The sequence below is a fragment of the Propithecus coquereli genome, unplaced genomic scaffold, assembly GCF_000956105.1.
Source record: "Propithecus coquereli isolate 6110/MARCELLA unplaced genomic scaffold, Pcoq_1.0 Scaffold252, whole genome shotgun sequence".
NCBI lineage: Eukaryota > Metazoa > Chordata > Mammalia > Primates > Indriidae > Propithecus > Propithecus coquereli.
The window spans coordinates 3,551,768-3,564,364 of NW_012148086.1; the positions used below are offsets into that span (position 1 = coordinate 3,551,768).

Here is a 12,597-nt window from a genome sequence, read left to right on the forward strand (position 1 = left end):
AGGCAACAGAATGAGACTCTGTCTCAAAAAAAAAAAAAAAAAAGATAGTATCAAGAGAGTAAAAACACAACCCACAGAATGATAGAGAATGTATGCAAATCATATATCTGATAAGAGACTGGTAACCAGATTACATAAAGAACTCTTACAACTCCATAATAAAGAGAAAAATAAACCAAATAGAAGTGGGTACAGGATATGAATGGTCATTTCTACAAAAATATATACAAACGATCAATAAGCACAGCTCCAGCAGCTCCCGCTTCTGTGTGTCCCAGGCTGGCTGATCCCAGTTCTATTTTAACATAGCTCTAGACTCTGAAGTGCTTAGAAGGAAGCAATAATTGTAATAAGACTCAAAAGTGAAGCCATTCTTCTGAGGCTGGTGGGGACCAGCATGCATGAGCCCACCCAGAAAGCCCTGAGGCCTGGGGGCTCCATCCCCTGCCCCTCTGAGCACTGCCATCTCTCAGGGCAACCCCAGGAGGTAGAACAGACCTGGCCAACTCAGCTGCACACTTGACTCGCCCAGGCCACAGCCCAGCCTATTGCACGGGAGTCTCCGGGTGCTAGGGGGAGGGGTGGGAACCCAAGAAGTCATGTTTGTTAAAGCCCCTAAGTGAATCTAATGTGCGGCCGAGGCTGAGAAGGAGGGGTGGGAGGCAGTGCATCCACTGGCAAGTGCAGGCCATCACTTGGAGACCTCACTCCGTGCACGGTCCCATCCGGCAGGCTGGCGGCAAGGTGCTGCCCCTTCTGCAGGTCTGAGGACCACCCCTGAGGAGTAAGGACTCAGAGCCTAGAAAAGCAGTGAGCAGGAGCCCCGGGCACTCACCTGGACTCTGCCCCTCGGCCCTGACACCCTCGCTCACTCACCCTTCTGAGCCTCAGTGTCCCCACCCAGAGATGGAACCAGGGACACCCACCTGGCAGACCCTCGCCAAGTCCCCCCTTCCCCTCAGCGCCTGACTCTCCCCGCTCAGTACTGACCAGTGCTTCCTCAGCGTTTCCTGTTCTAAGCATGTGCCAGCCCGCTGAGCCCCGCAACAAACAGATGGGACAGGCACTTAAAGACAGGAATCCTGTGGCCAAGTGGGTCATCTACCTGCTCAGTAAGACACGGACCTGCCCACAGAGCTGCCTCCAGGAGGCATGTCCCCCTTGGCCCGGGCTGACACCCTCCCCCACTTTCCCACCTTGATTTGCCAAGCAGGGCTCCGTCCCAGGCTCACCTCCTTGCTCTAGATGCTCCTGGCTCAAATATCCTCTCCTGGCCTCCCCACTGTCCCCCACCCGCCTTCCTTTCCTTCTCTCCCAGCAGGCATTTCCCAGAACCTTCCCAGACTGGGCTCTGCACCAGATTCCGCAGTACAAGCCACCATCTCTCCTGGGAAGGGCCCCCAAAAAGCATCATGCCTCCTTCACCCCTCCCAGTTTATACATGGGACGACTGACAACCAGAAGAAAAATGACTTTCTGAAAGCCAAACATGGGGTCTGAGCCCGAGCATGGCCAGGGCAGCCTCCCTCCACCGCCCTGCTCAGCTGCACCTGCCCTCTGCTGGGAAGGCAGCCCTCGGTCCTGGCGTCCTGGCGGGCCTAGCGTTAGTGACTGAGGCATGCAGGCCCCAGGGACCCTGTGGAGGCAGATGATGACAAAGGCAGGCTGTGCTCCTTTCTCTCTAAAGCCACCCTGTCACAGGCTCTGACAGTCCACCTGGCTGCTCTCCACATCCAGCTCTTGTCCCCATGCCTGGGCCTGGGGTTGTCATTCCCTGATGGGATACTCTCAGCACCCTTGGTGAGTTTCCTGAGTGCCACCAGCCATCCCAATGGGCAGAGCCAGGCAAGCCCCACCCTGTCACTCTCTGCTAGCCAGTGCCCACATTCCCTAGCCTGGCCCACCCAGACCCCTAGATTTAGACCCCCTGGACATGGGCCCCTTGGACCTAGAACTCCTGAACATGGACCCCTGGACCTGAACCCCCTGGACATTAACTTGGACCAGGACACCCTGGACCTGGATCCCCTTAGACATTGACTTAGACCAGGACCCCCTGGACCTGGACCTCCTGGACATTGACCTGGATCTGGATCCCCTGGAGGTGGACCCTCGGACATTGTCCTATACCTGGACTCCCTGGACCTGGACCCCCTGGACATTAACTTGGACCAGGACCCCCTGGACCTGGATCCCCTGGAGCTGGACCCTCAGACATTGTCCTATACCTGGACTCCCTGGACCTGGACCCCCTGGACCTGGACCCCCTGGACATTGACCTGGACCTGGATCCCTGGACCTGGACCCCCTGGAATTGTCCTGGACCTGGACCCCCCGGACCTGGACCACTGGACATTGACCTAGACCTGGACCCCCTGGACCTGAACTCTGTGTACCTGGACACCCTAGACATGGACCACTGGACCTGGGCACCACCCCCCAGCCTGCCCAGACTGCCACCTATCAGACCACCAAGTCACAGCCCAATACTTCCTCCTCCTCTACCTCCCACTTTCCCTTTTCCCTCCCTCTCTTCCCCCTCCCCCTGCTCCCTCAGCCCACCTCCCTCACACAGGGCCTGCATCTGATACATCTTTGCATTAACCACGATGCTTCAAAATAGAGCTCTGGGACAGGTCCCAATAGACATCCCTTACCCTCAAGTGACTATCATTCTCTCTGATCCTTGATTGGCCTCCAGAAGCCAATCATAAGCATGGCAAAGATGATATCAGTTTCCCTCCATCCCCAGTGCCAGGGCAGGACTGGTCGGAATAGGCATTGCCCAGCCCCTTCCCCAACACTCTACAAACCTCAACCCAGTTGGCCCAACTATCTAAGGAGAAGGAGGGGTCCCTGACAACATGCCCCTTGCACGGCTCTGCCCTGAATCTCTGCATGCCTCAGATCCCCACGTGCCCCAGAACCTCCATGTGCCCCAGAACCTCCACATGCCCCAGAACCTCCATGTGCCCCAGAACCTCCACATGCCCCAGATCCCCACATTCTCCAGAACCTCCACGTGCCCCAGCATCTCCACATGCCCCAGAACCTCCACGTGCCCCAGATCCCCACATGCCCCAGAACCTCCACGTGCCCCAGCATCTCCATGTGCCCCAGATCCCCACATGCCCCAGAACCTCCATGTGCCCCAGCATCTCCACATGCCCCAGAACCTCCACGTGCCCCAGCATCTCCACATGCCGCAGGAGAGCAAGGGCCTGGCACAAGTAGGTTACAAATGTGCCATTGAGGACCACATGCCACCCTCAGGCAGGTGTTCCAGGATAAATTCCTGCCCATGGAGGTGCTGTGAGGATGCAAGCAGGGAAGTTATCCCAGAACACAAGACAGGTACCGTGGGATACCTGTCAGACCGGAACCAGAGCACATCCACAGGGAGCCCATTTTGGCACCATTTCTGATGCACATGGGGCTTAAGGGGCTCGCAGCAAAACCTAAAAACCCATGCAGTGCTATAACGATGGGATAAAGACAGACTCCTGGCAATACCACAAAAGTGAGTCGTCGCCAGTCAAGCTACTGGTGCATTAATAAAGGTCTCAGGAACTGAATCTAAATAGAAATCCATTTTGGTTAGTTTCACCGGGAAACAAAGAACATGTAGGCCTGTGTTTCTTTTGTCTCAGACTTCCAGACGCTGGATGATGATAAACAGTGAAACGGATGCATTTCCGAGAGAAAGGCCTTTTGCAGCCAGTCATTGGGAAGTGACATACAGGCACTCTCATCCTCCTTGGCAGAAATAAGCAGCAACCTACCAGCCAGGGGCTGCAGTGGGCAGTGATCAGTCGGCCTGGGGAGGCTGTGGGTGCCAGGTGGTTCTGCCCCAGTCCTTGTGGTTAAGCAATTCCCTCCCCACCCCCAGACCTCAGTTTCCTTATCTGTGAAAGGAGGAGTGGGGCCAGGTGACCTCCAAGACACCTTTAGTGCTAAAAACCTACAGGCCTGTTCTTGGCCAACCACCTCCTTCAAGTCTTTAAGTCGCCAGGGCCACTTGCTATCCAAACCCTGCCCTTGGGCCCCTCCATTCATCATTACTTTCACTAATGATAAAAGAGCTGATACACTGATCACATGCACACACACTAGGCTGCTCTATCTTCAGGTGCTGTAAGCGAGCCCCGGGAGGCACTTGTGTCAGGCACTGGCGGGCGCCTTCCCATAATCCCCTTGTTTGAGCAGGAGCTCTTCCGCCCCACAATTCCGTGCCCAGAACAAGGTGATTGGGACTGCACTGAATGGAATCAAACTGATAGTCACGGAGCCCTTTACAGGTTGCTATTATTGTACCCACATTGCAGTTGGGGGAACTGAGGCCAAGGGCCAGTAAGTGCCTTACAATCTTGGGATGATGATCTGGGATTCTTGCCCAGACCAGAAATGTCCAGTCAAGGGCCAAGTACCAGGGCACACCTTCCTGCTGAGTGGGTGCCTGCTGGACTTCCCATCCCCGGGGCTCTGCACAGTGTCAAATGCTTCCTGAAAAAAGGCTTGGAATTTTCAAAGCTGCGCCAGAAGCCAGCACCTTCCCTGCTGGCCCCCTCAGGGCCAATCATCAATACGTGGTCAGTAGGAGCCCCCCCGCCCCGCTGGCCCTCCTCCTTCCTTCCAGACACAGCAGTGCCAAGACAGATGTGGGCTCCAATTCCACCTCTGACCAACTGGCATGTGACCATGAGCAGGTTTTGCCTCTCTCACTGGATCTGCTGTGAGACTGGGCCTGCCTTCAACCCCGGCTGGGGAGCCTGAGCCCATGTTCCATTAGAGGGGGACAGTGGGGACCCTCAGGATAAGAAAGTGGCCCTCAAAAACAGTATCCACAAGAGACCCAGGATTATTAACATGGCGGATTTCTGTGCACGTTGAGAAGCTGGTGGGCCCTAGTCCCATGCTGGAGGCAGTCAGGAAAGCCTCAGCTTCCCTCGGAATGGAGTCAGAGGACTTTCCTTCCACCGTAGAGACCAAACTCTCCCTCCGAGGGGCCCTGCATTGCAGCTTGCTGAAATCCCAAATAAGCATGCTCCTGACTTCTGGAAGCTGCCACCCACCCTTGCACTCAACAAGAAAATCCACCCCTTCCTAGACTGCAGCTCAGGAACATGAAAGGAAGCCACACTTTCTGCACACCAAACCTCTTCAATGGAAGGGAAATGGCTATTGAGTTTAGCCCACCCTTTTCCTACCTCCCTTACCAAATCCCAAACCATCAAAGCTGAGGAAGTGACTGCAAACAGGCTCAGCTCTTCACCATACAGCCAGGAGACCGGGGCCCATGAAGGGAAGGGAGACATCCTAAAGGATCCGGGGACAGCACCCCTGGAGGACAGACCCTGCGTCCCTGATGCCCAGGTCAGGGCCCTCCATCACTGGCGTCCCTTCCGGAGCTGGCCAGGCTCAGGGGCAGCCTAGCAGCCCCCAGCCCTCAGCAAGCGCTCTCCCACCAAAGCTCTCACACTCGGCACACGCACACATGCCCATGCACACACACACTGACATGCACTCCGCTTATTTGTGGATAATTTCTTTAGGAAGATTTTTCAAAACAAGCTTTCAATGTAACCCGTTCCCATTTTGTGAGCAATGTTTCTCCCCAGAGCCCTGTTGCTGGAGAAGGGATTAGGAGAGAGGGCCCAGACAGAGGCCGCGCTTCCCCTCTCTGCCAGCTTCCCGACACACAAACGTCACACACTCCAGGGCTCCTCTGGGAGGACCAACGCTACCCAGTCTGGAGTCCTCCCATCCACATCCCTGAGCATGGCAGGCACACACTCGAGGCCAGGATGGGGAGCTCAGTATCTCACAGGCAGCCCTTGCTGAAGGGAGAGGGCCGGACCTGGCCCACCTGTGCTGGCTCAGACCACACCGGAGGCTACCGCAGACCAGGGGGACATCGCAGCTGGGAGGATCGCGGCTGCGCAAAGCCCGCCAGCCGCAGAGCCCCAGGAGCCGCAGAGCCTCAGGAGCCGCAGAGCCTCAGGAGCCGCTGCGCCTCCCTTGCCAGCCCTAGTGGCGGTCGAGGACGCTCCCGCGGAGCCTGGGGACCACACCGGGGTCACCGTACACCTCTCCCGAGCTCCGGGGCTGAGGATGGGACGCAGCCCAGGTGTGGCGCGGGAAGGAGAGGGTCAGCGCGAGTCTCGTGGCCCCCGAGGCGTGGGGCTGCCCCCGGTGCGGGCCCGACGCCCCCTTACCGCAGAGGAGCAGCAGCAGCAGCAGAAGCTGCGGGCGCCGCCGAACTCGCGTCTCCATGGCTGGCAGGCTGGGCCTCTGTGAGGCTCGGTCAGCTGGGGGCGCTGTGGCGGTCTGGGGCGGGGCCGGGGCGGGGCCTCGGGGAGCCCGCCCCAAACCACGCCCCCGGCCGCACTCCGCTCCCACCTCATCCTGGAGTGCTGCCCCTGGGATTGCGCGCCTGAAATGCGCACTATCCTTCCGCTGGGGGGGTGGGCAGGCAAGGCAGGGTGGGCAGGCAAGGCAAGGTGGGGGGCCGGCTGGGGTCTGGGCTGGGGTCCCAGCGTGGATGAGAGTGGCGGGAGGGCCTGGGTACGAGCTGGAGGGTAAGCTGGGGTAAGGTGGGGTGAGGGCTGATGGTGGCTGGGGCCGGCGGACTGTGAGGGCAGGCTGGGGTGCAGGCTGGGGAGTGAGCTGGGGTGAGGGTGGGGCAGGGCTGATGGGGGGCTGGGGGGTAGCCTGGCGTAGACTGGAGGCGGGAGGACCTGGGCGCAGCCTGGCAGGGAGTAGCCCTGGGGGCGAGTGCCTGGAAGTCAGGTAAACTGGGAGTACAGACGCATTTGGGAGTCAGGTCCCAAGCGACAGGAAAGTGTATGGAGGAGGTTGCCATGTGTATGTGGGGTGTGTGTGTCTGTGTGTGTGGTGTAAGTGTGTGGTGCGAAGGGGGTATTGGGAGTGTGTGGTATGTGTGAGTTTGCGAGCCTGAAAGTGTGTGTGTTTGTGAGTGTGCGCTCAGGAGACAGTGTGTGCAGGAGAGAGACTGAGGGGTGCCGCAGTTGCACACACACGCACACACAAACACAAGGGACCAAAACCAGAAGCAAATTAAGAGGCAGGAGAGTGTCTGGCGCCCCCAAAGACCTGGCCTTGCAGAGCATCAGAGGCCCCAGGGGGAGGAAGGGAGGGAGGGACTCAGTTTCTCCAGCCACAGGTCACTTAGCGAAATGGTTCACCTCTGTCACCCTTGGCCCCTGGAACAGGCCCTGGCCTCAGTGGGTACTTGGTCATGTCTTCAGAATTGTCACTAGTCAGGATCATTTGTCCAAGCCAGGGGGACCGCTCTGCCCTCTGGGGCTCACAGTCAGCCACAGGAGCCTGTGCTGGGGCACAGGCTGAGGAATGCAGACTCTCCACCTGGACAAGCTCCCGCCTCTCTGAGCTGAGATTACTGCCACCTTCCCAGAAGCTGAGCTGACCTTTTCCTGGCTTAGAAAGACCCACTTTATTTAATAAGGTCCTTATTAGAAAGCAGAGCTTTCTGTGCTTTTTCACTGTAGAAATTCTGATTAGAGCCAGAATTAATTTGAGGGAGTCAAAACTAATTAAAATTGATCAGTCACCCTGCCTTCTGCCTGAGGGGGTAGAGGCAGGTGCAGGGATAACCACAGAGCCTCCGGTGACACAGATGTTGCCAACAGCCAGGCCTTCCACCCACAGGTCAGAGGTCATAAAACAAGCTGACTTGGGCAGCAGGGCACCAGCCCTTCCCTACACACACACTCTGAACCAATCAAGGGACACAGGGTACAGTATTCATGAGGCCCTGGGGGCTTGATGGGGGACATGGTTGGCTCCATGGAGGAAGGGTGTTGGCACTCAACTCTGCAGGATGGACCGGGCTTCCTCACAGCAGAACCAGGGTGGGGCATCCCAGGCAGAAGGAGAAGCACAAGCTGGGCCCACAGTGGTGCCCCCAGGTGGTGTCTACAGGTGGCAGGTGCTGTAGTGCCCACCACCACAGTCCTGCCTGGCCTGGGGTATTTGTCCAAGCACAGTCTAGGCCCAGGTGTCCACCCACGTCCCAGGATGCTGCAGAGGCACAGACTCTGGCCCTACAGCACTCCCTGAGAGAGCCTGAGGCCAGACTTAGTCCCACAGCTTGCAGGCCAGAACGGAGGGATGGGGTCACCGGGTGGGGGGCGGGACAGACCACACCCTGAGCCTGTGCCAGGCTGGAGGGCTGTGGCTCAGCACCGACCAGTACTTGAGAACAAACACCCGACTCCAGGCAGGACTACAGTGATGGGCACTACGGCACCTGCCACCTGTAGGCACCACCTGCAGGTGCCACCGCGGGCCCAGCTCGTGCTTCTCCTTCTGCCTGGGATGCCCCATCCTGCCTCTGCTGTGAGGAAGCCCGATCCATCCTGCAGAGTCCAATGCCAACACCCTTCCTCCATGGAGCCAACCATGCCCCCCATCAAGCCCCCAGGGCCTCATGAATACTGTACCCCATGTTCCTTGAAGGCAGGGCCTCTGCAGGGCAGGATCTGCAGCTTGCAGGTGGATTTAATGCAGGTTGTGAGGAGTGGAACCATGGGAGAGGCCAGCCTCATTCTGTCCACGGTGCACCGCCCCACCCACATATAGCTGTGGCCATAAATGATATTGACCACAGGTGCACCCTGGACAGTGCTGCCTCCCCGGCCTTGCTCCTCCACGGGTGCTGCCCAGCCACAAATCCCTGTATCTGAGGTTCCCTAGGGTTCTTTCGCTAATCCCCTGTTACGTTTCATAATTCTTTATGCCAGACTTCCTGATTCAAATTACTGTGAGGTCTCTCTCCTGACAGAACCCTGACAATTATCACGATATTTATTCTGTAATTCTTCTTACTCTTAAATAATTGTAAAAGAACATTTCTTGGCACTCAAGTAGTCTCTCTTCTAAGAGGAAGACTTGTGATGAAATAATATCAAGATGTTACTACCAGATCAGAGGAGCGCACCGCCTCCCAGCCTTCAGCCTCTCTGCTGGGTGCCATCCCGGCCACCTGAGCGTGGAGCCAGCTGAGGCTTTGCATCCGGCCCTGCGTGTTCTGGGCTCAGACGAGGAAGGGGCGGGCTCGAGAAGCGCATTCCTGGACACTTGTCTCCCCCTGCTGGACAGACCTTTAAATAACTGCAGCGCCATCTTCATCATTGTTGAGGTGGTCGAATCCCCTGCGGCTGCAAGGTCCCGGTGACACCCAGCCAGGGACACCAGCAGAGGACCTGTCTCCAAAGAAAGAGTGATGAAGAATATCCCCAAAGAGGGTGCCTCTGCCCCTAGATGTTTCCCACCTGCCCCATCTCGGGACACTGCTCTCCATCTTCTTTGTTCTTTGTTTAATTGTAGTAAAAAAAAAAAAATCAATTTTAGCATTTTAGCCATTTTCAAGTGTGCCATGCAGTGGCATCAGGCACACTCACATTGCCGTGCTACCGTCACCACCACCCACCTCCAGGACTTTTTCGTCTTCCCAAACTGAAACTCTGTCCCCATTAACACTGACTCCCTGTTCCCCGCCCCCAGCCCCTGGTACCACCATTCTACTTTCTGTCTCTATGAACTTGACCGCTCTAGGGACCTGTCCTTTTGTGACTGACTTATTTCACTTAGCATGATGTCCTCGAGGTCCCTCCATGTTGTAGCCAGTGTCAGAATCTCCTTCCTTTTCAAGGCTGGATAATATTCTGTTGTGTGGACAAACCACATTTTGTTTATCCACTCACCTGCTGCCCGTTTCCTTTTTAGTGAACAAAGCAAGTTTACTTACATTTGATTTTATTTTTGCAAAATCTATCAGAAAATGTTTTGAGGAAAATACACCAAAATATTAACTGTGGTCATTTCTGGATCTGGAAAGATTTGAAATGATTTTTAATTTTCATTATTTTATGCTTGTCTCTGTTTTCTCATTTTCCTACAGTGGTGTTTGTGGTGTGTGGTCGGGTTTATGTAATATATGTGTGGTGAGTTTGTATGTGTGCATGTGTGGGTGTGTATACATGTGTGGGTGTGTTGTGTAGTTCTTGCATGTGTGACATGTGCATGTGGGATGTATGCGCACATGCTGTGAGTTGGTGGTATGTGTGTACGGTGCCTGGGTTTGTGTGACTGAGTGGGTGTTCATGTGTGTTACGTGTGAATCTGTGCAGTGCATGTGTTGTGTCTGTGAATGTGGCGTGGGGCATGAGTGTGTGCGTGAGTGTGGTGCGAGTGTGTGCTCAGGCAGACCCTCCCTGGCCCCAGTTGGACAAATTGAGCACAGTCATTTCCTGGAGCAGGACCTTCCCCCTCCCTCCACGTGCCCCAACCCTTAGCTCCATGACCCCCTCCCACCTCTGCCCTTCTGCCACTGGGTGGCATGGGTGAAGGGTCAGAGCTGGCAGGAGGGTCCAGTTTGGGGCCCTGAGCACAGCTCTTTGCTTCTTTACCCTTGGTGAGCTCAAAGTTAGATGTGACAATAAAAACACCTGTCTGAGGGGTATGTGAGTTATGAGCCTGAATGTGACAATAAAAACAATGTCAGGCTGGGCGCGGTGGCTCACACCTGTAATCCTATCACTCCGGGAGGCCAAGGCAGGAGGATCATTTGAGGTCAGGAGTTTGAGACCAGCCTGAGCAAGGGTGAGACCTCGTTTATACAAACACAAGAAATAAAAAATTAAGAGACGTTGAGGCTCCAGAAAACAAACAAACAAAACAAAACAACGTCATGTGGGAAGGGCGTTCCTGCCTCCCCCAGGGCTGAGGAAGGAAAAGTGCTTTGGAGACTGGAAAGCACAATGCACGTTTAGGGATGTCCTCTGAAGAATGCGTTTCCCGTCTCCTGGGAGAGGACACTGCACTCAAGAGGCTGATGCTGACGGAGGGAGGGAGGCAGGAAACCCCTTCCCACCAAGACACTGTGGAGCAAGAAACTGTGTGGCCAAGGCCTCGGGGCCCCCAGGACATCTCTGTGCCCCAGGGCAACTGTCTTAGGGGAGGCCTGAGGAAGCACCTGCCCAGGAAAGCTCGGTGCCGCATGCTCCCTGCCGATTTGGAAAACTTGGTATCTCGCGCTCCTCTACTTTGGTTGCATGTCATGAATCCCTGAGGAAAAGATGAACCTCTGAATTGTAATAACAGAGACAAGGAGACCAGTGCGGTTCACGGTTAACAGCCCCCAGACGGCCATACCTCTCCTCCAGAACCTGGGAGAGTGTTGCCTCACGTGCCAAAAAGGACTTTGCGAATGAGATGGTTAATTTCATATGTCAGCCTGGCCGGGCCACAGTGCCCAGATATGTGGTCAGACGTCACTGGGTGTTTCGGTGAGGGTGTTTTGGGATAAGGTTAACTTGAATTCAAATCAGCAGACTTTGAGTAAAGCAGGTTGTCCTCCATAGTGTGGGTGGCTGTGCCTTGTCCAATCAGTTGAAGGCCTAAAGAGAACAAAAAGACTGACCTTCCCCAAGGAAGAAGGAATTCTCCCACACGTGGTCACTGGACTTAAACTACAACATGGGCTCTTCCCTGGGTCTCCAGCCTGCCACCCTCCCTGCAGATTTTGGATTTGCCTCCATAATTGCATGAGCCAATTCCTTAAAATAAATTTCTTTCTGTATATACACAGATCCTGTTGGTTCTGCTCCTCTGAAGAACCCTGACTAATACATACGCAGATATGATTAAGGGCACAGACGCAGAGGCAGGGAGATGATCGTGAATTATCTGGGTGGGACCAATTTAATCAGCAGTCCTTCAAATCAGAAAACCTTTCCTGGCTGTGTCAGAGAGAAGGAGGAGAAGAGATTAGAGAGAATTCGACCTGCCATAGCTGGCTTTGAAACAGCAGAAGGGGCTGAGAGCCAGGGAGTGGGGGTGGCCTCTGGAGCTGGGAACAGCCCCCACCGACAGCCAGCAAGGAAGCAGGGGCCTGGGCCTGCAGCCACAGACAGCTGAACTCTGCCCACAGAAAGAGCAAGGACACAGCCTCGGCCCTGGAGCCTCCAGGAAGGAACACAGCCTACCAACACCTTGACTTCAGCCTGGGAGATCCACGTTCCACTTCCTACCTGCAGAACCATGAGATAGTAAATTCAGGTCACTTAAGCTGCTCGGTTTGTGGTAAAATGTTACAGCTGCCCTAGAAAACGATACAGCCTAATTCAACCCAAAATTAATACAACGAACACAGCTTGAGTGTTAGTTGGGGCTCCCCCAAAGCAGACGCCAACACCGGTAATGAACTGCAAATCCACATGAGCAGTTTCGGGGAGGCCTGGAGAAGTGGGCCATGCTTCGGGTGGGGGCCGGGTGGGCCTCTTGGAGGAGTAAGGTTTACGCTGCAGAGCCACGGGGTGTTGTCTGCGGTGTGGGTGGGAGGGGAAGGTGCGGCGGAGGGGGCGGGGGGAAGTCTGGAGAGAATGGCACACAGAAGGGCTAGAGCCAGAAAGGGTTCGATAGAGAAAGGGAAGTGGCGGGACTGCAGTGAGTCAGAGAGAGGAGTTTGGATCTGGGGACAGCACGGAAAGGTAAATTTGGTTTACGTGAAGCAGGAGTGCTCTGCAGGGACTGGTTGGGCAGGAGCCTTCAGCA

At 55.6% G+C, this 12,597-nt stretch overlaps 1 protein-coding gene and 1 pseudogene across 1 annotated transcript in view; one reads left to right on the top strand and one right to left on the bottom strand.

The window, feature by feature from the left end:
* Window positions 1-2,040, top strand: part of LOC105812450 — a 6,625-nt pseudogene extending 4,585 nt beyond the window's left edge.
* The window catches only part of RAMP3 (receptor (G protein-coupled) activity modifying protein 3), a 22,830-nt gene extending 16,557 nt beyond the window's left edge, over window positions 1-6,273 (bottom strand). The window contains exon 1 of the mRNA XM_012646905.1: window positions 6,216-6,273. Within this exon, the coding sequence (XP_012502359.1) occupies window positions 6,216-6,273 (58 nt within the window). The remainder of the gene's footprint in view (window positions 1-6,215) is intronic.
* Window positions 6,274-12,597: the final 6,324 nt, after the last annotated feature.